Genomic DNA, 26161 nt, shown 5'->3' with positions numbered 1-26161 from the left:
CCCTTTTGCAAAAGTAACCTGCACAATTCTGTTCAGCAGGATAGAATCCTTTTCAGGGCCCTTTTTAGGTGCCTTCTCATTTTTCGACAAGAAAAAATCTTTCATGTCCAGAACCTTCACACGAGTGTTTTTCCTGCAATTTTACATCAGAGTTAACAGATACCTCAAATCCTCGACAGCATCCTGATTTCTTATCTTCTTTTCGATGCAACCGTGGATAGTATCCGCCGTCATATTTGTATGACCCTTAGTGATGTACTTTAAAGTAATGGAGTTGGGTCCCCAGCTCTGATTCACGATGACATGTGTACTAAACAGAATCTAATTTTTGTTTTGGGCTGAGCAATTGTCGCGCCACAAAACAAATTCTTTCACTTCTCGCATCTCGCTAATCAGACTGTATATGGCTGAGACCACACCATCAGAAGTTCTAGTCTCATTAAAGACTACTAAACGGCTAGTGAAGTGTGACTCCTTGATTTTTGGCATAATGGGCAGCAAAAGTACTTTCTGCATATCAATGCTGTACACCGCTTTTTCCACCCCATGAGGGTGTTGCGCATCTTTTTCTAGCTCCTTTCTTGCTTTCTGCGCCATTTGCTTATGATTTTCCGTCACCTCCTTGTCTGATTCCGCTAGCTGCTCATTTTTCTCTTTGTTTTTCATGGTGTCACAAAGTTCGCTGGTATCACTCTTAGGCATTTTCAAAGATACATTCATGCTGTGAATCCCAGCGGCATAAGAAGCACGAGAGCATTTTTCATTTGAATAGTTTTTCTGAAAATCATCAAGCATCAACTGAACAGTGAGTTCTCTTGGTAAGTATCTCACATTTGGACTATTTTTTCGACGATAATGCGGCTGGCATGGCCTGAAAGACTCGATATGCATCACTATAAGTTCTTTATTTAATGTCACTTTGCTGTTGCTTTGTCTACCACGTCTCTCCTTGACTGGAAAAGTCACAGACTCCTTGCCAATCTTCTTGCAGATTCTCTCAATCCGCTTCGTCCTAGAAAATCCCAGTGTCCACATAAAAGTATTTCGGCAGACCCTGAAACGTAACGGTTTCGCACTGCCGTCATCACCAGATTTCAAAGGTAAGAAATAACTATATCTGAGCTTTTTCTTGAATGGCAAACGGCCATCTACTTTCACCCTTCTTCTGAAAATATTCACTGCCTCTATTAGCGGTTTTTTGTAGGTTAGGCGTTCCACGTGGTCCAGAGCCCAGTATTCGCAGTGGATATCCATCCTCATTTCTATAGATAACACAAGATATATCCTTTTGCAGTTAGCCGAGCATTCCTTATCTATAAAAGTACTTTTCATTTTCGCTTTTTCAATGCTTGCTTTTGTTCTCGGTTCCTTTTTCTCTTTCTCTTTTGCACTTCTGAATACAGGATTCTTCTTCGACTCTGGTAGAGAATCTTTGTCTTGCTCTTTACTGGGGCCTTGTTCCAGCTCATCTTAATTTTCCTCGACTACAGAAGTTTTTCTGTTGTTTTTGTTTCGCACTTTTTTCATTTTCTTTCTTTTTCTATCGCATTTCTCACTTCCGCTACTCTCACTTGAACTTTCCTCAACTGGCAAATACTCATCTGAACCAATGCTAGAAGCTTCGTCGGTGTCTGAATAAGCCGTCAGATTTTTCATTTTGGCAGCGACAGGTGGCAATCCCTTTGGTTCCTCATCTTTGGGGTGGTCTGAACTTTGAGTTCTGGCAGTGCCATCACTACATACAATTTCCAATACGTCCAGTTCCTCGTCTTTTCAGGTGTTTGAGCATCACGTCTCAGCATTTTCGTCACTACACAAGCTCTGAACCAAATCCAAATCAAGTATATTTCCATCAGGCAAAAACTCAAGTTCACTTGCATTTAGAGACAGATTTTTCTCGATTTTTGCATCACCATAATTGTTCAATTCCGTGGCCAACTCTTGACGATCAAGCCAGTGACGGACAAAGGAGGTGTTGTCAAATGGCTCCTTTACACTGTCATAAATTACCCAGCTCTGGCTGAAAGCTGAGTTCGCTGTTGACTATCGTTTCTTGGTTCTAAATAAGCTGGGATGAAACTATTTAACCTGCTGTCTCGCCTTTCTGAGATGTCTGTAGACGAATCGTGTTTCGACAAAGGATCTGGAGGACTGTAAAACAAAACTTTTAGACTACTTTTCCAAGAAAAATATAGTATGTTCTTGGAAGATTAACAAAAATGTCCATACATTTTGCGAAATGAAACAAGCTATATTCAGACGAAAAAAGAGAGAGAAGTAGAACAAGCTAAAGAGAACAATGAAAGAAAAGGTAAGCCCGGAAAACCCGAAGGGCTGGTTAGTAAGTTGCATAGGTACTATGTCGGAAATTAAAGAGTGGAAACAAAAAGTAGAGATTGAGTGGTTGGAAAATTTAAAGTTATTTGAATTTCAAAATTGATTGGTTTGATTTTTTTTTTTTTTTTTTTTTTTTTTTTTTTTTTTGTTAAAAAAGAATAAAAGAGTAGAGTGAGAGTAAGGTAAGAGAAATGTGGTGGAAAGTGAAGTGGTAAAGGTGGTCATTGGATCCTGTTAAAATTATGTCAAAATGTAAAGCAGAATACGATGACCTTTTAATGTTTTGGAGGAAGAAGTAGTTTTTTAAGTGTTTGTTTTAAGTTTTAAAGTTATAAATTGTTAGTATTGGTGAGTTTTGAGGGATGAAAAATTGAAAAGAAGGTAAATAGAGCCACCGTAGAAAGGTTTCCTGGAGGGGGAGGACACCCTTCAAACGGGAAGAGCATTTTTTTTTTAATTTGGAAGGAAGTATAGAAGTAGTATGTCCAAAAAACCACCAATACGTTTGGCTACTGAATAAAGAAAATAGATGAATATTTGTTATTGTAGTGTAGGTGGTAATAAATTTTGTAAATTTTTAAAGAAGAAAAAAGAAGTATGAATGAGAGGAGAGGACGAGGGTAAAAAAAAACAAAATAATAATTTAAGAAGTTTTGAGAGAAGTTTTGATTGAATGTGAAAATGAGTAAGGTTAAAGTAAGTAAAGCTTAAGGATTTAAAAAAAATAAATATGATATTATATTTTTATGAATGTTAAAGATAGGAGTTAAATTTAAATTGAGTTAAGTTTATTAAATAGTAATATGTAGCCTAATGGAAAAATATGGTTTTTTTAGGGTTTTATGGAATAATATTTTAATATTTATGTTTTATATATAAGTAAAAAAAAATGAGCAAAATAATTGAGACCCAGGCTCAGGTTGCTGACTCTGCTTCCCATGGAGATAAGCGATAAATGCCCAGAAAAAAAACATCTTTTATTTGCGGTAGCTACACTGTAGGTGAGTTAACCAAATTATTTATTCAATTGCATGTTATTTACTTACTAGTGTCATGATCTGCTCTCCTCTGTTGTCTTCCACTGCTCAAATTATTAATCAAATTCATACAAGATAAAACTATAAGACTTCTCACCTGGTGATTCATTTCTTCTTTGCTATTTTAATTGCTTTTTGGACAAGAGCAAAGCTTCTGGAATGCATTGTGGTCTCAATCACATTACAACAACTGTTTCTTCTTTTCTTCAAATCACGATGATTTTGCTGAAATTCGGCTGATTCTTGAGCCAAAAAGGAGAAATATGCCAAATATTAAAGTTCAAAAGAACAGGGTCAAAAGGAGACACGTGCTCTGCACGTATCTCCTTTTTGGCCCAGCTGCGATCCACGTCCAAAAGTGGCGTATGTCTCTTTTTTATCTTCGCAACGGTAGGAGATAGGAGAATTCTGACTTCACCATTCGATTCCTCGTGCTGGGTTTACCCATGACATACACATAACTCATTTTTGACCAAAATGGCATGTGTCGCACTTAATTATCACAACCGAATTTGCCCCCCAGCTGAAATTTAGCTTCTCTCAAAATCTAGTCAAAACTAAGATAAACCTGCATAATTCAAGCACCAACAGAAACATCAGTTTCTTAGTACATATTTACCTTTATAGTGCTATAAGTTACCTTTATATAGTAGGCCTAACTCGATGTACATTTATAGTAATTTTAAAGTACTAAATAGTGCCTTTATGGAACCAAATGGCTTATTTTTTTTTGTTTTTACTGTCATTTTGATTTGTTTGAGAAAATTTGGCTCCAACTTTGCCCCCCCCCCAGGATTTTGACAAATTACGCCCCTGTAACTGACCTAAACACGTTTACCCACTTTTGCCCTTGGTATGTCATAAAGAAAGACTTGTATCCTTCCTTGTAACTGACCTTACCCCTTTTGCCAACTTTGTTATCCGTGACATGACAGTAAGCACGTTCTTAACTATATTAAGAATATTCTCTGACCTTTGCCCTCGGCACAACAATACGTAAGACTTTTATGTACTTTTACTGACCTACCATTAGAACAACTTCTTCATTTTACAGGTCCTTACCCTTAGCACGACAATTAGTAAGGCTTTTAATTAAACTTTCAATCGTTCCAATCATATTTACCTATTTCAACCCTTGGCAAGATAGTAAGCACGTTTTCTACTCTCGCTTTTAGCGGCTCTAACCCCTTTTCCAATTTTTACCAATTTTACCAAATTTAACATTTTTTACCAGGACCCCTTTTTACCAATTTTTTCTTTTAGAAATGTAGTGATTAAGAGTTTTACCTAAGCCCTTTTAACCAGCCAAAGCTTTTACCCTTGACTCTTTCACCCTTACATTTTATCCACCTAAGCACTTTCATCATTAGTACAATTTTTATCATGAGTGACAGTATGTTACCGTCTCTTTAACCCTCAACATGAGAATAAGAACGACTTTACCCGAAGTATTTTTAATCAACAAAAGCACTACTCAACTCTTAGTTTTTTTTTACCCATACGTGTAACCGACCTATGCACTTAGCTGAATACTGACCAAATGTCTTAAGTAGGTACTTAGGATTATCGATGTTACTGAACTGGCAGGCTTTAAAACAAATCTTTGTTATTTCTGTATTCATGCCGGTTTGAATAGCAGTTTGATTAGCCTAAACAAGGGCCTGTTCAATCGCTCAATAAGTTTGGATTTCTTGAAGTTTGTCTTTTATACTTAGCCCTGTTTTTTTGGTTTTTTTTTGCGCTCGAATATGAAGAAGGAGGCAGGAGAGGACATTGTATTCCAGGCTGTTACTGTATAAAATCATAAAACCTCAAACAATTATAGTATCTTCATTTTTTCTTAGCATCTTTGCCACCTCCAAGACCAGCTCCAGCGTTAAATTTGAAAAATATGATGTCACCGTCTTCAACGACGTAATTTCTTCCTTGCTGCCTATATTTACCAGCCGCCTAAAAGCAGTAGTACGAATTTAAACCGCAAATAGAATAAATTTAATGGCTAGAACAAAGTAAACAATATAAAAAAATAGTAACAAAATGATCGAAAACACAGAAGAGAAAAAGTATATCAATACATTTCTTATAAAAAGTTAATAAAAAATTAAGCTAGTGAAAAGTCGAAAATACAAAGTAAATAAACAACCGAACTCTCCCCTCTTTGTTTATTTGTTCATGACCTTAAGACTTCTCAATTCATATAGATGGCATTATTGTTGTACCAGATTAGATTTTAGTAAAAACAGTTAGTAATTTAGGTGGTAAAAGTTGGCTGGCCAGTGGAAAAGTGACTTTGTTTCGAAATACAGATAGAACAGTTTATTTTGAGCCCAAAACGACTCCTTTGGGAAGCCAGAAATCCAGCAGTGTCGATAAAATTCTATTAAGAAGATATTTGCTGCCACCTATAGTCAGCAGTTCAGTAAGTGGGAAAGAAAGCGCTCAAGCTCGTCAGTAATGAATTGTCTTTTGACTGAGTAAGACCTGTTATGCGACAGCCACTTATTTGTTTATCCAGTGGCGGTTACAAGTTTATTCCGACCATAAACCATTCTGAATTGTGATTCTGATTTCTAATTTTTAATCGAGTGTTCAAATTATATTTATTCGTATCAATTTGGAACATTTAACCCGAAAAGGAATTGCTGCTGACCTATTGGCCTAAATTTCGGTTTGCTCCGTGGATAAATATTTGTTGCCTAGAGAGGTAAGCCGTTTCTAGTCTAATTATTTCTAAGATGGGACGTCGGCGTAAAGTCCAGCGTGCTGGAACTGGAGCAGTTTTAGATGTTTCGGCCGCTTCTAGTGAGGAGTCCCAGTCACCATTGTTAAAGTTGTCCGAAGATTTTGTTACGATGCTGGCAATCGTGAAAGAAAACAGATCTAAGTTAGACTCTATTGATGGACGTATGAGATCTCTGGAACAAAGGGTTATATTGGTGGAAAAAACGCAGCTTGAGTGTCACGCATCGGTTACGGAAGTTCAAGCCCGTGTAGCATCAGTTGAAAGTGAAACTGATAGCCTAAAAAAACAGATAAGCGGCGATGGCACTGAAGAAAAACAATATTGATCTGGAAAGTCGGTTAATGATATGTGAATACCAGGTATCTGACAGTAACATTATTATTTGGAATTTGCCTTGTGACAGTAAAGAGGAAACTAGTCAAGCGTTTAAGCAAGTATGTCTGTCTGGGCTTGAAGTAATTGAGGTTCCCAAGTTTACAGTGCTACAAAACATGAAAGACCAGAAATTTTTCAAAGTTAAAGTTTTTCCTCAGGAAAAGAAAATTGATTTACTAAGAGTTAGCAAGAATTTGAAAGGAAAATCTGTGAGGAATCTGAAAGAGATTTATATCAGGAATGATGCCCCTCTTTCTGTCCGGGAGGCACGAAAAAGACTTTTTGAGAAGAAGGCTAAGCTAAAGGATATAGGTATTTCTGCTTGGGTGTCTAAAACTGTTCCACCTTTTCTTTATTTTGATCGTCCTAATCGTTCGCGAGCGAAATTCTGCCCTAGTGATATAATCCCGGAGCTTAATTCACCGCGCAGTGATAGCAATGCGCATCAGCGTAGACAAGCGAGGGGAAGAGGTTTACGCGGTGGTGGAGGTAGAGAAGGAGTTTAATATGGGTCCCTATTTGATAATAAGGTAATCTTGTGAACGGTCGTTTGTAATCGTGTGAGTATTGTTTAGTGTCAGTTATGAAAAATAAAATAAGCGGTTGTTGCGTTTATTATTAACTTCATTAATTTATTCAATTTTTTGTGCTATGATGTATTCATTGTTTTTGTTATTTATATCCCCTATGTTGGCGATTCATTTTGTGTTATTATTTTTGTTCCTTGTTTTCTTATCTTTTGTTTTCTTTCAGGACTTGTTGGTCTGGATTTTCTCGGTTCTTGGTCGTTTCACTCATGGTATGGTAAGGTTACTATTTTTCACATTCCGATATTCCGGCTTCCATACCTTCGGATTAATTATTTTTAATGTCAAGTTTAGGTAGGGAATGGCTGGGTTTTTCTTGAGAGTGATTCGATGAAATTACATGATTTGGGGGGAGGGGTACTTCACAGAGATTTTGATGTGGGTGAATTTTATGAGGTTAATCCTGATTCCCGTTATAAGTTTCTGTGTGATTTGAGTTCTAATAGTTGTCAAAGTGAGTTTAATATTTTTCATTTGAATTGTCAAGGGATTGGAAGTTCATACCAATTTCTGATTGAGTTATGTCTGCAATCAACCCCTCATGTTTTAGCTTTAACGGAGACTTGGTTGAAGAACCATAGTTCTTCTCTGTTAGAGATTGGTAATCATAAGCTGTATATTCAAAATAGAGAGATGCATCAACATGGCGGTTTAGCAATGTACGTGCTTAATGATTTTGAGGTTAAGGCGAGAGATGATATTAGAGTTAAACGAGAAATGGTGTTTGAAAGTATGGTGCTAGAATTGCAGTGTCTTAATTTTAAGTGTTTTATGATCGTCGTTTATAGACCCCCTTCGTGTAATATAGATGAGTTTAGCTCACTTTTAGAAGAGCAATTGGATAAGTTACCAATTCCAACTAGACCTTGTTTTATTTGTGGTGATTTTAATTTGGATTTAAGAACAGTGAATAGTAACCTTAGAGTTAGAGAGTATCTAAACACTATGCTAGGTTATGGACTACAGCCTTCTATTAATATATGTACAAGAGTGAGCCATGATTCTGCTACGTTGATTGATAACGTTTTCTTAAATACTGGATATAGTAGTGCAAGTGTTATTGTAAACGATGTTTCGGATCATTTCGGTCTGTTGGTGTCTATTTCTTCTCTTTTGAACCGGCCAAGATCAGAGCGTTCTGAAGTACCGAAAAATTGTTTTCCGGTTATTAATGTGCCGAAGTTATAAAATGAGCTTGTTGAAAAAAATTGTGATTTTTTATATAGTAATGATATGGACGTGAATGATAAATTTACACTTTGGTATTCGATGATTAAGGATCCGGTAGTTGCTTGTAGTCAAGTTAGGAAGAAACGTAAATATTTTGATTCGCCGAAAAAGCCTTGGGTTACGAAGAGTATTCTAGTTTCTCTAGCTAGGCGACAGTAATTGTATAAAAAGTCCGCATTAAGTAATAATATTAGCGATGAAAATATTTATAAAGCGTATAGTAATAAGTTGAATAGTATACTTCGTAAAGCTAAGTTAGATTACCTGAGTGATAGTTTTAAAAAAACGGAGGGTAACCCGAGAAAGACTTGGAATGTTATAAAATCTGTTATTAAACCGAATAAGCCAGAAATTGTTTGTAGTCTTGTTGATGGTGAAAATATTCGCCAAACTACTGAACGTATGTGTGAGCACTTTTCTAGTGTAGGGGGCCGGTTAGCATCGTTTGTTGAGCAGCATGCAAGTGATGGTGTTTTTACTCAGTTTTTGCCTGAAAGTAGTGACGTTTATATGTATTTGCGACCGGTTACTGAACAAGAATTGTGTGATGTGGTAAATGGTATGCGAAATAGTGCATCCGGGTCAGACTTTATTTCAACAAATGTTTTCAAGTCAATTTTTCCTGTGATATCACAACAAATTTTGTACCTGATTAATGCTAGTTTTAAATGTGGTATATATCCGGAGTGTCTTAAAAGTGCCAGAGTAATACCTTTATTTAAAGGAGGTAATAGGAAGAACGTTAATCATTATCGACCGATATCCCTCCTTTCTGTTATATCTAGGCTAGTTGAAAAACTTTTTAATTCTAGAGTATCTGAGTTTTTGGAGAATATTTCCTTTTTCCATTCTAATCAGTTCGGTTTTCGTAAGGGAATGTCTACAGAACAGGCAGTTTTATTTTTGACAACGTTTGTGCATGATGCTTTGGACCAAGGTTTTAAGGTGGCGTCTATTTTTTTAGATATTGTTAAAGCGTTCGATTCAGTTGACCATGAAATTTTAATTATGAAGCTTGAAAATCGTGGAATTAGAGGAAATGCGTTGAAATTATTTGAAACTTTTTTGAGAGGTAGGACCCAGTGCATTGAAATTTCCAATGTGAGATCTGGTGAAAGAATGGTTGATTATGGTGTTCCACAGGGTTCTGTTTTAGATCCGCTTTTATTCTTGGTTTATATTAACAACTTACAATTTTCTGTTTTGGATTTGTTAGATAGTGCACATTCTAATTGTAGGGTGATTATTCCTAGTTTTGTTGATGATACCCATTTTACTGCTGCAGCAAAGACTGAATCTGATTTAATAGAGATAATGAGAAGAGGTATGTTAGGTATAGATAAGTGTATGAGAGTGAATAAGCTTTTTTTAAACCATAGTAAATCAGGTTTTATTATTTATGGTAGATCATCAAATTTTTACCCTTGGATTGTTGATATGCAAATGGAGAATTATGTAATTAAGCGTACAAATACTATACGATATCTTGGTGTTATTGTGGATGAATGCGTTAGTTTTAAAAATCATGTTTCTTTTATTAGTAGTAAGATTGCAAGAAATGTTGGAATGATGAGAAAGTTAAAAAATGTTTTCTAGGATTCTGTTTCGAGATTGAATTATTTTTCGTTAGTTCACCCGTATTTAGTATATTGCGTGAGTACATGATCTAGCACATTTTCAGTGCATTTGCAGCAGTTACGTGTGATACAAAATATGGCAATGCGAGTGTTGTCCGGAGATAATCGGAGAACGTCGGTGAGATCCTAATATGTACAGTTAAATATTATCCCTGTGTCAGGTCTTGGAAAATTTTACCATGGGTTATTTATGTTTAAATATTTTTCTAATTTGGTTCCCAAGTGTTTTTTTAAATTTATTTATTTCCGGTGATGATGTACACAATTATCCTACTCGTCATGCTAGAGATATACGGACACCTCAAGTTGCTAGTACTAGATCGCTATTTTCAATACGTCATGTGGGGCCAGTTGTCTGGAATAATTTGCCTGTTTCTTTAAAAAGGTCAGCGAATTTATGTGAGTTCCGTCGAGACCTTAAACCCTTTGTCTCCATAGATATGATTTTGTTTAAAGGGTGGTATAGTTGAGTCACTCTCAGGTTTGCCCTGAACCCGTTTTTTCCTATATATTTCCTATATATTTTTATTTTAATTTTTTTTTATTTATTTATTATTTATGGGATGGCGGCGGGAAATTTTGGAGTATGTGATGTGAAGTATTGATAATTGGTTATTGCGACCAGGAGCCGAGTGAGTGTAGGATTTTCATTTTTTCTTCTTTTCTTTCTTTTTCTTTCTTTCTTCTTTTTCTCTTTTTTTTCTCTTCTTTCTCTTTATTATGTTATTATAAGTGTTAATTTTAAGAGGGTAAATACTTCCGAACAAGCGTTAGCTTATGGAAGGTCATTTGTTTTTTTTGTGTTGTGTTGTTTTTGGAATAAACCCTTATCTAATCTAAAAAATCTAATCTAAAAAAATGAATTTAGGGAAGCATGAATTTTTGTCGCGGGGATGGGGATAATATAATAAAATATTTATTTAATACTCGGAATAAAGAGGTGCCCAGAAATTCAGGATAATTTATTATTTTGGTGCAGGCTTGGCCCATATCCCCCCCCCCGCTGTATACGTCCCTGAACTATTTCAGATGGCACCATGAATCAGAGTTTCTTAAAGACTACAAGTACTATTTCTTTTCTACGTTTTGTCAGATTCATGATAGAGATAATAAAACTGGTGCTCTAAGCTTATATTGTTTTCAAATAACAAAAAAAGCTCTAATTAGATCTTATCTTTATTATATTTTCCTTAAGCAAATTTAGAGTTTTTTTTTACATATGTTTTTAAAGGGATTAAACTGAAAAAATGATGAGTCTTTAAAAAAAACAATTTGGTAATTGTAATTATTGGTAATTTTTAATTATTAGTAATCGGAGATCAAAAGTCATATAGTCCAATGAAAGAAAAAATGATAGTGTTTAATCTTTGACCAATTTGAACAGCGTCGACCACTTTACTACCTCAACACTTGGTAAGGTCCGGCTCAAAAATGTTTAAAAACTTGAAATTTCAGCTAAATGACCCAGGGGCCTTGACTGACCTAACTTTAGCGTTAGGCAAAATTTTATTTCTATTTATTTTTATTTGATTTTTTATTATGAAACAAGAAAAGAACTTTTTCAAAATATGGGGATGTATTTTTGGTCTTTAATTTCTTTGACAAAAACACCAAAAACGGTAATTTTCAAAATCTCGAAGGACCGTTTGTTCGATCAATGTTGGTCCAGCCGATTGTCAGAGGTCCAACGGTCCAAACGTTGGACCTACCAGAGACCAACGTTGCTTTAGTGTATGCAATGAGCGTGTGCCCTTTGATGTCTAATCAAGCTATGCACTTGATAAAACGTTTTCTTACAATTATGACACTCACAAGTTTTTCCAAAAGGTTTTTACCAAAAATAAACACCAGTCTTTAAAAAAAGCAAACAAACAAGTAGTTTTGACATTAGAATATTGTGACTGCAGCCAAAACATTCTGGCTATTAATGTGGTATGTGCCACGCATTTCTCCGTAGTTGTGTGAAAATTTGGTTGTGTCCACAAGCTTGGCTATAGTGTGGCTTAGACACTACGAGTCATATAAACCAAGAGTTTTTATTTTAATCACAATCAATTTTATCACCTAGATGGCACTTCAAGTTTGGAGTAGTGTTGGGGCCCCTGAGGAGCTTTTATATTTCTGGGTGTTTGGTTTATTGAAGAATTCTAACCTTCAGATAAAGCCAGTAGCCAAGGACCACGTAGGCCGACGAGTAGGTTAATACGATCTTGGGTCCACAACAGCTGTAGGTCATAGATGCATTTTCTTTGAGTTTTAAAATATAGAATAAATAACAATATTTACTGTAAAAACAATAAAAAACTAATTTGTTGGAGTTGATCTTATAAATTCGGGTTTGTTAGATATTGTTAAGTTAGTATGGTGTCCAGCCAACTTCCTTAAGCCATACAACTTTCTTTAAGAAAACTTCCTTATGCCATACGGAATGGAGCACTTATGCTTGCAAATCCAGATCGCATACGAAAAAAAAAACACCGTACATGGTGCAACATACAGCAGACGGAAAACTTCGCCACAAGAGGAAGGAAACAAAAAGATGAAGGTCTTAGAGGACCGATTAAAGTTTAAATTACATAAAAAAATCTTATCTGCTACAGCATATCGACTTCAGTAATTCACAAGGTGGTAATTCAAAACACTTTAAGCTATGTGGAAAAGATGAGGGGCTTGTAGAAGGACTTTTGAGTGATAGATCATAAAAGGAAGGTAAGGAAAGTAGAGAAAGCATTAATGTGTGAATTGAGGAGGTGTTAAGTGGAGGCCATGGATAAAATTACCGAGAACTGGGTGAAGCAGTCTGACGGCATAATAGTAAATGATTGTACTGGCATTATAATAAATTGATAGGGAATGGTCATTCTGGACTTTTCTCAGTCAAAGATAAGAACGGGGCCTCAATTGCTGACATAGAAAGTGTTAAAGACAGATGGACATAATTTTGAATTTTGGCCACATTCGCAGGATTCTATGAACGTGTGTTAAACCGTGATAACAAATTGGAAGTAAAGGAACGTTTATTTTGCAAGGAGGGGTTGGAGATAAAACTAAAAGTATTGACAAATGAAACTCAGAGGAGAGAAACTAAAAAAATGAAAAATAAAATCAAAAAGGGTGAAAAAACGAGGATTTTTATCAGCCAGTGGCGAAAAAAATTCGCCACTGGCTGATAAAATCCTCGTTTTTTCACCCTTTTCGATTTTATTTTTCATTTTGTTAGTTTCTTTCCTCTCTGAGTTTCATTTGGCATGTATAGCCAGTGTGGTCTAAGAATGTATTTACTAAAAGTATTAAACAATAAGAAGGCCTGAGGAGCTCATACTGTGATGAAGGAGCTTCTAAAACATAGTGGCTGCAAAGTTAGAGATAAATTGCTGAAGATTATGATTTTGAAAACAGGGAAGGTTCCTAAAAACGGGGGAGGTGATAAGAGTAAATGTGGTTTGAAAGACACTAGTTTGATTTCTATAGGAAGCAAATTGCTTAGCACGACCATACTTAATAGACGAAGAGATGCTGTAGATAAACTTTTGAAAGAAGAACAAGGTGATTTTAGGGAAGGGAGAGAATATTTCAACCAAAATTTCACCAAAAACCAAAAACAAAATTGGTCATTGAGAAGTGCATGAGTCATCAGACCCCTTAGTGCTTAGCTTTATTGATTATGATCAAGCGTTTAATTCAGCCGATAGAAGAGCTTCAGCAAAGGTCATATCCTTTTATGGTATACCAGATAAATGTATTAAAGTGATTACTGCCATGTACTAGAACAACATTGCTGCAGTCAAGGTAGGAAATGAGGTAAATAGCAGGTTTGGTACTAAATTAGGAGTTAAGCAGGGTTGTATACTATTCTCGTTTAAATGAATTATTTATTGTCGGACTTTGTCCTATGGGACACGACAGAGCCTATGAGAGAGCATTAAATCAAATAGGAAGGTAAAAACTTCCAAGATATAGATTATGTAGATGATTTGAGTATTCAAGACAACAATGAAAGCAAAATGAATGAATTTTCGGACTTTTGAGAGTTCAGGGTGCAGAACATGTTTGAAAACTAATGTTAAAAAGACTCCTGGTACGATCTGTTTTCGGTTTGATATGTTTTATTCTCGGTCTGATCTGATCTGTTCTCGGTCTGATATGATATGTTCTTGGTCTGGGAGTAAATGAAGGTGAAAAGGCGATGTTGGGTAACGGGAAGATCGATCAGCTGAATAGCTTCACTTGCGTTGGTATTATTATTGTAAAAGGTGGATGCAGTTAAGATATTGAAAGTATAAAAGCCAAGGCATGCATGGGCGTAGGGAGGGGGTGGCTGGGGGGCAGCGGCCCCCCAAGACCTTTAAATTTACATTAGATATTGCTGAAAAAGCAGATGGTTGGAAAAGCAGGTGATAAAAGGCCCTCCCTCACCCTATCGACTGCCCCCCCCCCTATACAATATGTTGCCTACGCCCATGAAGGCATGGGGTGTTTTTTTCACAGTTGAAAAAAGTTTGGTAGAATAGAAAGACAAGTCTGCGAACTGAGATTAGAATGTTGGAATCTACAGTGATGACAGTGGTCAACTACGGTTCTGAACCGCGGGAATGAGGAAGTATATGACTTGGTAGTGAATCAGGAGTTAAGCAGGCAGTATCCTATTACCGTTAATATGGATAATCTTGACGGATTCTGTCCTGCGGAACAAGGGAGGGGCTATGGGAGAGCCTCTTCCTTGTTCGGGTGTAAGGGGGAAGAGGGGGAGGGGGAAAATGGAGGAGGAAGGGGGGAGGGGGAAATAAATGAGAAGGTAAAAATCTCCTAGCTTTAGGTGAGGTATATGATTTGAGAGTCCTTGACAAAAAAAAATATTAGCGAAAACAATGAATTTTCGAAAGTTATACAACAGGGTGCAAGAATAGGTTTGAAAATTAATGTTAGGAAGACTGAGTTGCTTAGATTAGCAACAAATAAAGGTGAAAAGGTATATTAAGTAACGAGAACATCGATCAACAGAATACCTTCACTTCATGGTAGTATTGTTAATAAAAAGGTGGATGCAGCGAAGCTGTGAAAGTAGAATAGCGAAAACCCAGGGTGGTTAGGAAGATAAAGAGTGAAAACGGAATAGAGGAGGAGAGCGCGCATCTGTTTGGCCTCAGACAGCTTGGTAATGCAGTAAATTCTTAGAAGAAGTAGTGGTTTTTTACACAGCACAAATGTTACAAAAATTAAATTTACATCATAATTTATTAAACTAATAATAAAAACTGTTTTGACTACATTAAAAATTAATTGAAATAATAGATTGTAATAATTGTATTCAAACAGAATTTGAAATAAAATGTCGAAAAAATCAACAAAACAAATCAAGCATTTTAAAAATAGAAAATTAACAAAAAGTAACTGATATTTTATAACAAATAGACATTTATTGTTCTATAGTAATTACTTACTTTACAGGCTGCTTCTGAGCCTTCTTCTTTAAAATCATCAAATTTCATTACTTCAGCCATGATGAAACCTTTCTCAAAGTCGGTATGAATCCTTCCAGCAGCTTGAGGTGCTTTCGCACTTTTCTAAAAAAAAAAAAAAGTTTAATGTTCTTTTTTATGTCTTTCCACCTGAAAAATTCCTACTTAAAAATTTTTTTTAACATTCTGACCAATCATCTGCGTTGCACTGGTACCAATCTCCTGATTCAATGGCTTCGGCCGAGAGTGCAATGCGTGGTTGGGGACAAATCATCCAACACTTCCTGTGTTTTTCCCCAGGTACCCATTTAGAGCTGGTTCGACTCTGGCCAAGCCCACAGAGTCACACCCTTAACCCCTGTCCCAAACCAAATAACCAGCGACACCAGGACTCGAACCCCTGTCCTCAGGATTCTAAGTCTGGAGCGCCACTACCCACTCGGCTAGGACGGCTGAAAAATTCCTACAAAAACTTGATTTTCCACTTTATAGCGTTAGAAATGAGAATGTTCATTAAAATTAGAGTGCTCCATCAGAAACGAGTTAGACCTAAGAAGTGTTCAATTATTATTTTTTCACTTATCTTTTCATCTTTTTCTATGCCACTTCTTCCACAAAAAAATGTTACAGTGATGGTAATACAACTAAAAAGAAGTATACACTAATAGCTATAGGAGAAAATAAAAACATTTTTTTGATGGTGGCAAGATTTTTCAAACTGTTATATTTGGGAGACTGGATCCAAATATAGAATTAATTTTTTTGTATTATCTATACTTTTTGGAATCTAGCACTATCATCCACAGCAAGGCCGTATCCAGGGGGGTAGGGGGTTTGACCCCGCCCCCCCCCCAAATACCTGTCCGACTCGTAAAAACGTAACAAAAAGGAATATAAACAAACTTCTGATGTGTTTTTTGAAGTTTTTTTTGTAACCCCCTCCCCAAAATATCCTGGATACGGCCCTGATCTACAGTTAGGGTTTAATAATGTTTAGAATTTATTTCACACATCTTAAAGATTTGAGCTTCTAGTCAAAAACTAGTGTCATATTTAAACTCAGCTCATTAATATATAAAATCAGCACCAAAAGCCACGGCACCAACAGCACTGTTGTCCACCCTAACATATTTCTTTTATAATGCTGTTCTTTGTCCATGAAAGTTTTGGTCATAAACTCTACAGGATTAAAAAAAAAAAAAATGAATAGGTCTTCCTTTGTAGATTTTTTTATGATAAATTTAGGTTTGAAATATTTTCATCGCCTTCAAAATTGCCGTGATTTAATAAAAAATCACACCAATGAATTGATTGAAAACCACGCTTGAACTAAATTGACGTTCCCCTTAGTGTTTACCGCCACCAACATTGACATAAATTCTTGTATTTATTACTTTACACTTAATTTGACCAATAAGGGCCAGAATCACCTACTTGGGGACCCCAACAAATTATCATCAATGCGCCCTAAATTCTGTTGAAATTGCTGTATATTTCAATATCGAAAAGGGGTTTATGGCTACGCAGCGGTCGAACAAACGGTTAGTGGCCTGGCGTGATTGATGTTATCGTTAATGAATTCTAGACAAAGCGAAGTATTTTTTCTACCAAACTATTTATTCTAGAACGATTCTGGTTACCTGGGACAATCCTGGGGTTTCACGAAGTAGCTAAATATATGTAGGCTTAAGTTTACTAACTATTAATGATATGTTATTTTATGTTAAGTATGTATACTTACAACAACATATCCAAATCAATATCTTTCGTAATTTTTTGATTGTTTGAGACATATTTACTTCTAGACATAAGCTATGTTTACTTATTTTATTACATTTTTACTATGTTTACTTATTTTATTATGTTTACTTATTAATTGACTCTTTCATAGAACCCTTTGGTTCCCAAAGACAATTGTGGAACATCAAGGTTAGGATTTATTTATTACCGTTTTTTCATATGAATTTAATCAAATTGATATTCCACGGACACCTCTGGTCCTTTGAAGCATTTCTGGGGTTCCACAAGTGACATTATTGATTTGTCTCTTCTTTTTTCTTTTAAATATAATATTTAAGCTGAAAAACGCATTATTAGGTACTAACTCTATTTAGTCGCTTATTTTACATAACTGATGATGCCAGTAACTCTCAGCCAATCAAAATCAAGATATTTCACAACAGGTAGCTTACAAGAATGGAAACTAGAGCTGCTGTCTACAAAAAAAAATCACAAACGCCATCTAGCGTTTCTTGGCATTTTTCCAGTATACATCAACATCAGTGTAATTAATGTAACTGGCAAAATTACATTAGCCCATGCTCTTTTAACCTAACCGGAAGTGTTACTGTAAGTACCAGAATTGCCACCGCCATGGATTTATCCATGTTTACAAGGATTTTACCTGAAAACATGGATTTTACCAAAGAATCACGAGTTTCAATTTTAGATGTCGGAATTTTTTTCATACCTTTAAATTTAACTTCAAAAATGGCACAAATAGCCAAAAAAAAAATCAAATTAACTGTCTGGGCTCTATTGTCGAAATGGGTTAACATGGAATAACAAATGCCCTCACCCGCCCACTAAAGAATTAAAAAAAAAATTCAGCGTAAATTCAAATGTGATTTCAAACCGCAAATCTGCAATGGTTAAACCAAAACAAGGAATTTGTCCCTGCTAAGGTAAATTGGAAATCTTCTGCATAGTATATCCATGCTGGTTTACCATATCCTCTTGGTTCTTTGCAGAAGAGACACTGAAAAAATGGAAGACAATTTAAGAGATTAAGAAAAAGCTTTCAAAACAAATAGTTAATTTAGGATGAAAGTAAATGCATCAGTTAATGCATCTTCTTATGTTCTTTTATATTTCTATAATGATTTCAACGTCAGACGCGCTGAATAATTCCACGCAACTGGCTTCTGACAGGACACAAAATCTTGCATCATTGGGGGGGAAAAATAATCGTTTCGGTGATAAGTTTTTATGTAACGAGGATCTAACCGTCCAAAGGTAAGACGGGGAATGACATGAAGCGTCACGAGCGGCACATTTTTAGTCCTTTTGCCAATACGTTTGTTTGCCATGGATTTTTTATTCGAGCTGGTGGCAATCCTGGTCAGCACGTTTCCGTTTGATAATCAACAATGACTCAGAGAGTACTGTTGCTCTTTTATTTGGCCGAAGGTAAGCGGAGATTTCTGAATCTAGATATTCCATACAGGCAGATTTCCTGAAAAGGTGACAAATTTTATGTGTTGGTAAATCTATGCTGTTTTGTCTCTGAGGATAAAGTCAGTTATTTCATGGCTGGGGCGTGTCTTTTTTTTTTGGGGGGGGGGAGTAAGAAGACTTAGCATTTTGGGTTTAGGAGAAGGAGGGGAAATATTTTTCTCACATCGCCAAAATAGAATACACAATCTGTTAATGTTACTAACAAAAAATTTCTTTAATTATATTCTGAAAAGAATCAGTCTTTCAAGAATATTAACGGTAGCAAACACAAATTCAAATTAAGTTTTTAAAAAGGATATATTGGTAAAAGCAATACCATATTCGTAAACCCAACCAAGGGGTAATAGATTACTTAAATCTTTTAAGATCTTAAATTCAGATGAATATTCATAAACCTTGATTTCTGCCGCCGCTTATGCCGAAACTGGGGCCTTATGTCTATCAACTTGAAACCCTGATTAAATATTCATAATTCCCAGTTCATTATTATACCAATTCAATTTAATATTCAACTTTTGAATTTTGCCGCGCCTCTGGAGATGACAACCACAGATAAGTGTCGGCTAGATCATCTTTATTTGAAAGGTTAATATGAAGTGATGAACTCTCTTTGAAGCTGGTTAACCGACAGTGTGAAATGGCATTCAAAGCTGAAATTATCGACCCTCATTGGCTGCATCAAAGCTCCGCATAGAATTCAGTTCAAATGACGATAGATCAATAAGCTGAATTTTAAACTTTAAGAATTTCCATTACATTTTTTCGAAGAATCTTCAATGAGATTTTCCTATCCCCACAGCCCAAAAATTAAGATTTCATCTTCTGTTAATTAGGTTCTGAATCAGTGGCGGATCCAGTATTTTTAGGGGGGGGAGGGAATAGGTTGATCCGATAAACTTGCGTTAAAAGCAAGTTTAATTAACACAAAATTGCGTTAATTAAATAAATTACACTACTTTAGACTATGTTAGGGGGGGGGCACCCTCTCGCCCCCTGGATGCACCATTGTTCTGAATTGGCTAAAGCATACTACTACTACTAACAAAAACTCACCGCAGCATCAAGCCACCTGAAACCAACACAGCTACGCACGCTCCTACTCCATCCCCATCTATTCAAAGCCTCTCTCTTTACACCCTCCCAGGAAGTTTCCGTTTCCCTTAAGTATTTCTTTATGACATCCTTTCACCCCAACCGCAAACAACCTGCTTTCCGTTTAGTCCTAGACGGTTGGCCAAAAAGGATAATCTTCGTCAATCTGTCATCCTTCATCCGCAGAACGTGCCCAAGCCATCTCAACCTTTTTCTCACTATATCATTATATTATACCAGTCTTAGAAAATGAGACGGACAACTTTTTAAGCCACGACCAGAAAACCTTGCTTATTTTCAAATAGGTATGGAAGATCATCAGCAAAACCTTTCTGGCAAAAAGATAAATCCTCAAAAATTTAAAAAGATACAGAATCAAATTCCTAAAATATTAAAAACAGTGTTAAACAGAGATTAACACTGTTTTCTAATGTTAACACTATTTTTATAAAACACTGTTTTTCAATATGAGGGCTCTCCTTAGTTAAGATCCACAAGAGAAATTAGACGTGAAAACACACTTTTATCAGAACCGTCCTTCCGCCCCTTAAATCATCGATTAGACTTGATTGATCAAGATAACAATCTATTACGCAATTAAATAAAAAAATAAGCTTGTTCAACTGAAAGTAAGGAGCAACATTAAAACGAATTAAAATTATTACGTATATGAAGGGGGTTTCCCCCTCCTCAACGCCTCGCTCTTTACGCTAAAGTTTTGTAGTACTTTAAAAAAAGCGTATTATTGTTCTAATTAAACGGCCTTTGTGTTTCATGAGTCATTCTTATAGAGTTGGGACACCATTCAAACTTTGGCATAAAGAGCGAGGTGTTGAACCGGGGACAACCGGGTGTGGAAGGTGGCAAAATTTGCCCCCCCCCCCACCCCCACCCGAAACTGTATGCATACATACAAATAACAAATACTATGCGTAAGCAATGGGCAAATTTTATAACTTAAGACCTTTCCCCTGGGGCTATGGGGGGGGGGGGGTTATGTTATACCCAAAGGCAAAATTATTGGGCCTTCCAATTATGATTAACAAAATGGCAATCTCAAAAATTTTATCGGACGATTTTGAGAAAAAAGTGGCGGGGAAGGGGGCCTAGTTGCCCTTCAATCTTTTTGGTCACTTAAAAAGGGCACTGGAACTTTTATTTTCCGTTCGAGTGAGCCCTCTTACGATATTCTAGGACCTGTGGGTCAATACAATCACCCCTGGAAAAAAAAACGAATCCTTGATCTTTTTTCTGGCAAAAAATACAAAATTCCACATTTTTGCAGATAGGAGCTTGAAACCTCTACAGTAGGGTTCTCTGGTACGCTGAATCTGATGGTTCGATTTTCATTAAAATTCTATCATTTTTAGGCGTTGTTTCCCCCTTTTTTCGAAAATAAGGCAAATTTTCTCAGACTCGTAACCTTTAATGGGCAAGACTAAACTTAATGAAATTTATGTATTTGAAAGACGATTCTTCAGAAACATATATATTGGTATCAAAATTCCGTTTTTTAGTGTTGGTTACTATTGAGCCGGGTCACTCCTTACTTACAGTTCGTTACCACAAACTATTTGATAAGAATTAAAAATTTTAAATCTTAAACCTTATGAAAAATGCGAGATTTAGCTTTATCATTAATCGAGACAAACAAGTCATACATACCTTTGAATATTGAGTTGCATTTTATTTAAAGCCGCATTCTGCATTTGGAACCAATTACTTCAAAAAAAATTCATTAGCAGTTATTTGAATAGAGTCTAATAATTATTGATCAAAATGTATGATTAAGTAAGGACTGCTAAAACTATCCCAGCGAATCAATAGCTTTTTTTGATCCAAAATACCGACAAATAGCCCTACTGAATACAATTGCATAACGAAGTGGGAGGGAGCTGGGATTGGGAGCGTTCCCGCTTGTGAAATATCGGATTTTTTTTACGATTCTTCCATTATTTTTCTATATTTTGTGAAAAAATCACTTTTCTAAACATTTTGTTCGAACTCAACACCCCCCCCCCTGTTAAAAATGCATCCAAAAATATCCATTAGATATTGACATCTGGATTTTTCGTTCAATTCCCCGGTGCAATCACAAATGATCTGAGTCTCAAAAGTAACTTGAATTTTGGAACTGGATTACTACTAACAGTCAACTGCAGCATCATGCCACCTAAGGCCAACACAGTTGCACATGTGTTTCCTCTGTCCCAATCTGTTCGAGACTTCACTCTTCATACCCTCCCACGAAGTCCCAAATTCCTATAAACCCTTCCATATTACTTCTTATCACCCCATTCGGAGACGACCTGCGTTTCGTTCGGCCACAATTGAATGTCCATAACCAAAGTCGTTGGCAATTTATCATTACTCCTCAAAAAAACGTGGCCAAGCCATTTTTACCTTTCTTTCATTTTAGCCCAAGAAAGTGAAACCGGGCTACATTTTTGCACAATTTATCGATCAACATTAAAAAGCACCGTACTCCGAAAAACTCTTAAAATTAAATAAAAAAAACATGTTTTTTTTTTTACTGAAAGTAGGTAGCGACATTAAAACTTAAAACGAACAGAGATAATTCCGTATATGAAAGGAGCTGTCCCCTCCTCAACACCTCGCTCTTTACAGCTAAAGTTTATTATTGTTTTAAAAAATAGAGTTGTGAGAAAAAGTCAAACTTGGCCAGTTAAATGAATATCTAAAAATGACAGCTCCTCTGAAACACATCTCCAGCCTTTCGAAGTGCCCAGTGCCACAGTTGACCAGAGGTGGTAAATGATGCGGCACCAGACTATATAATGCAAACAGACGTTTTAATGGCCCTTCAGTCAGGAAATACAATGGGGGGGGGATAAGGCAGCCATCCTGTGCTTTTGCAAACCCTTCCTATTCAGCCTCCACATATTTCTCCAAACACCCACTTAGAACTGGGTCGACTCTAGCTCTACTTACAGAGTCACGCCAATGACCCCGTTACAAACCAAATAATCATCGATACCAGGACTCGAATCCCTGTCCTTACGGATACAGACTTGCAAGTCTAGTGCACTAACCACTCCTAACAATGGCAAATCCTCAGGAAAACATCATCCACATTTTGAAGTACCCAAGCTTCAGAGCCATATTTGACCACAGATGCCACCTAGCCATCTTAACATTTCTCTAACCAGCTGTACTTCTTAGACAACTCCCCTGGGAATTATATAATGTAACTTCCTCAGTCTTTCAAAGGCCCACGTTTCAGAGAGATACTTAGCGCTGATGTCACCATGTTCATGCACCACTGACGTTGACCTTTCCCTACCCAAGACCAGGCCTGGATTTACCAATAAGCCCATAAGGCCCGGGCGTATGGGCGCACAATGCCAAGGAGCACAATAAATTATATTTGAGTGATTTTTTTTCTTAAAAAAATTGAACCAATGTTACTTATCGTTAAAGTGCCATGCAACCTATTCACAGAAAAGAGATTTTAAAACGACAGATCAGTTGCGTTTTGTTCAGTGCTTCCGCTATCGTCAAATTTTCAGGGACTTACCCGAAAATCACGCAAAAACGGAGCGGCAAAAACGCTTGGGCCTAGGAGCGTCAAAGCTTTAAATCCGGCCTTGCCCAAGACTCAGCAAAGAAAAAATTTCTTTTTAAAGCAGAGCCCAAGGACATTACATCGGCGTTAGATGACGAGAATAGATATTTTGAATAACCCCCCAAACAATTTCATAAGCTACAGGAAATCAATCCACAACATTCATTTACTATTTCAAATTTTCATTACGAATAGACCACCACGGTTAGTAATAATTATTTGTTTCACAGTGACATAAGAAAATATTGAAAACGATCTCAAAGATGTTTTTTCTCTGTTGAATATTTACAGATGAATTTGGTTTTTGCCATTAAATCCTATTTTATGTTCCACAAAGCCAAAAAGAATATAGTACTCGAATACACAAACTTTACTGACTACTCAACCAATTAGTTTTTAGAATAATGATTCGTTAGTCCGAGCAAACACGATGAGAATCAACGATAGTCGTGGGTAGGACTTGCAAAATATATATTCCTGACTCGAGCCACACTCAGTCCCTTGGTTGTCCTACGTACAGTAGGGTCAATTAGGGGTGGGGGGGCATTGATCCCCCTGATTTGGAAAAGTACTTTTTTATATATATATTTCCCTGAAAATGTGTTGTTTTTTTGGGTGTTTTCACTAAAAAAAATGGAAGACAACAAAATTACCTCCCCCCCCATTTTGTGTTAATCTAGGCCACTGCCTACTTAGGGAATTCACACCCTATTGTCCTTCTTTCTCCCGCTAATCAGTCTGCCCGAAAGAACAGAATCCAAGATATACGTAAAAACCTGACAAGGAGTGGCATTCGCAATGTGGCGTTGAGTATACTCTCTACTCACATTTTTTTTTTTTTAAGACCTGATCCTTGTCCCTTGAATGTGTGAAATAATAAATCATAAAAATTACCAACATTGCCAGTATATCATTTAAAAATTTGGCAGGGCACGTACTCATGAATTTTTTTCGCGCTGGGTGGGGACTAAAAAATGAAGACAGGTAAATTACGTGTGAAAAAATCAGTACGATTAGTTCAACTTCAAGTTTTCGAGGGGATTCTTTCCGTAATATACATTTATGAACTAAAAATAAATTTGAGAGGTCAGGAGAAAATTGTTTGATAATTCGAATAAGAATTGCCAAGAAATTTGGGAGCATTTAGGTGGAGTTATGGCCCGAAAGCATCCCCCCTTCCTCAGATACACCCCTGTTTGAAGGTTAAACATTTGAATAGAGTACCTCCTAACCTGGAATCCCACAATATCATGCTACATTTGTATACGGTTTATGATAATGATAGAAAGACTAGTATGCACAAGTCTTTACGAGAAAACTACAACTAAAGCTAAAATTAACCCGTTATAAAAACAAAAAATGTCAGATGATAAAAAAAATCGGCAACCAAATTAAAAGGGAAACTTTCGCCAAACGAGGGTGCAAAAATAAAGATCTCTTCTATAATAATTTACGAGCTATGGCGACGTGCTCTATAAGAAAAAACAACCCATCTTTAGATGGATCTCATCCACGGTCAGCGGAGATCTGAATAAAAGCGGTGACGAAGGGAAAAGTCAATCAATCGATAAATACAGGTTAGACAAGCCACACGTCAAACCCACAATCTGATTTAATACCTCATATTCAATTCACAAATTAAACCCAGGGTTATGTTCGGTAGTGACAAACCTGGCGCCGTGTACCGGCAGTCGAATGACCAGCTCAGGTCGTAAATCCTCTGTTATGATTGTCTTACCCTTTTTGAAAGTACTAAAACAGACGAGAGCATAAAATATAGCTGTGATTAAGGATATTAGAATAACTCGTTATGACTTGGTAACCATTCAAAAATAAAGAAGAGATGATGGTTTTAAGATAATTGAGCAAACTAGAAGAGACTACTGCTTTAGTTGACTTTAATTCGCTTTTACGTATTGACTTACCCTGCAGTTGTTAAATGTTAGTATCCATAAATGCTCAGAGACATATACTTATTGAGTTGCTGCAAATATTTACTCCCAGGAAGCTCGTTTGAGTATTAAGGATAGTACTTAAATGCAAGGCCATATCCAGGGGGGGGGGTTGCCGGGTTTGAAACCTTCCAAATTTCTTTGCGATCCATAAAAAGTAGTAAAATTCACTTAAACTAACTTTTGATGCGTTTTGTATATATATATTTTGCAACCCACCTGAACAAAAATCCTGGATATCCCCTTGCTCATGCGTATGGACTGCAACTCTGCAGGTTATATACTTATTGGGTTTAAGCAAATATATATTCTCAGGAAGCTCAGTTAAGGGAGATATTATTCTTACAGAGGGAGGCTCCCTTATCCTCTCTTCAACCTCTCTTTCCTCCCTTATGAGTTATTCATACTTATTGCCTTACCCTGCATTAGTTAAATGTTAGTATCCATAAATGCTGAGAGACCTCTATTTATTGAGTTGTTGCAAATATCTACTCTAAGGAAGCTCAGTTATATTATGCTTACAGAGGGAGGTTCCCTTATCCTTTCTTCAACCTCTCTTTCCTCCCTTATGAGCTATTCATACTTATTGACTTACCCTGCATTTGTTAAATGTTAGTATCCATAAATGATGCGAGACCTATATTTATTGAGTTGTTGCAAATTACTCTGAGGAAGCTCTGTTAAGGGAGATATTCTCCTTACAGAGGAGATTCCACATTCCACATCTTTGATCAGAGTGCTTATAATGATTGTGATGATTTTAAACGATGGATATGATGATTTTATGGATTTTTACGTTAGTCTAGTTTGAAAGCACCAGCTTATGTGTGAAAGTTGATACTTTACGTAACGTACCTCAACTACTTAGCATAAAAAATTAGGTACGCAG

The 26161-nt window shown here is 36.3% G+C and overlaps 1 protein-coding gene across 1 annotated transcript in view; it reads right to left on the bottom strand.

Annotated features, from left to right (window-relative positions):
* Positions 1-5135: 5135 nt before the first annotated feature.
* Positions 5136-26161, bottom strand: part of LOC148947499 (obg-like ATPase 1) — a 105095-nt gene continuing 84069 nt past the window's right edge. The window contains exons 9-10 of the mRNA XM_089095283.1: positions 15388-15510; positions 5136-5324 (exon numbers count right to left, since the gene is read on the bottom strand). Coding sequence (XP_088951409.1) covers positions 5205-5324; positions 15388-15510 — 243 coding nt within the window. The 3' untranslated portion in view covers positions 5136-5204. The remainder of the gene's footprint in view (positions 5325-15387; positions 15511-26161) is intronic.

Source organism: Artemia sp. Qi Xiang Cuo, chromosome 10 (genome assembly GCF_049724085.1).
Source record: "Artemia sp. Qi Xiang Cuo chromosome 10, ASM4972408v1, whole genome shotgun sequence".
Lineage (NCBI taxonomy): Eukaryota > Metazoa > Arthropoda > Branchiopoda > Anostraca > Artemiidae > Artemia > Artemia sp. Qi Xiang Cuo.
This window is presented reverse-complemented; position numbering and strand designations above follow the sequence as displayed.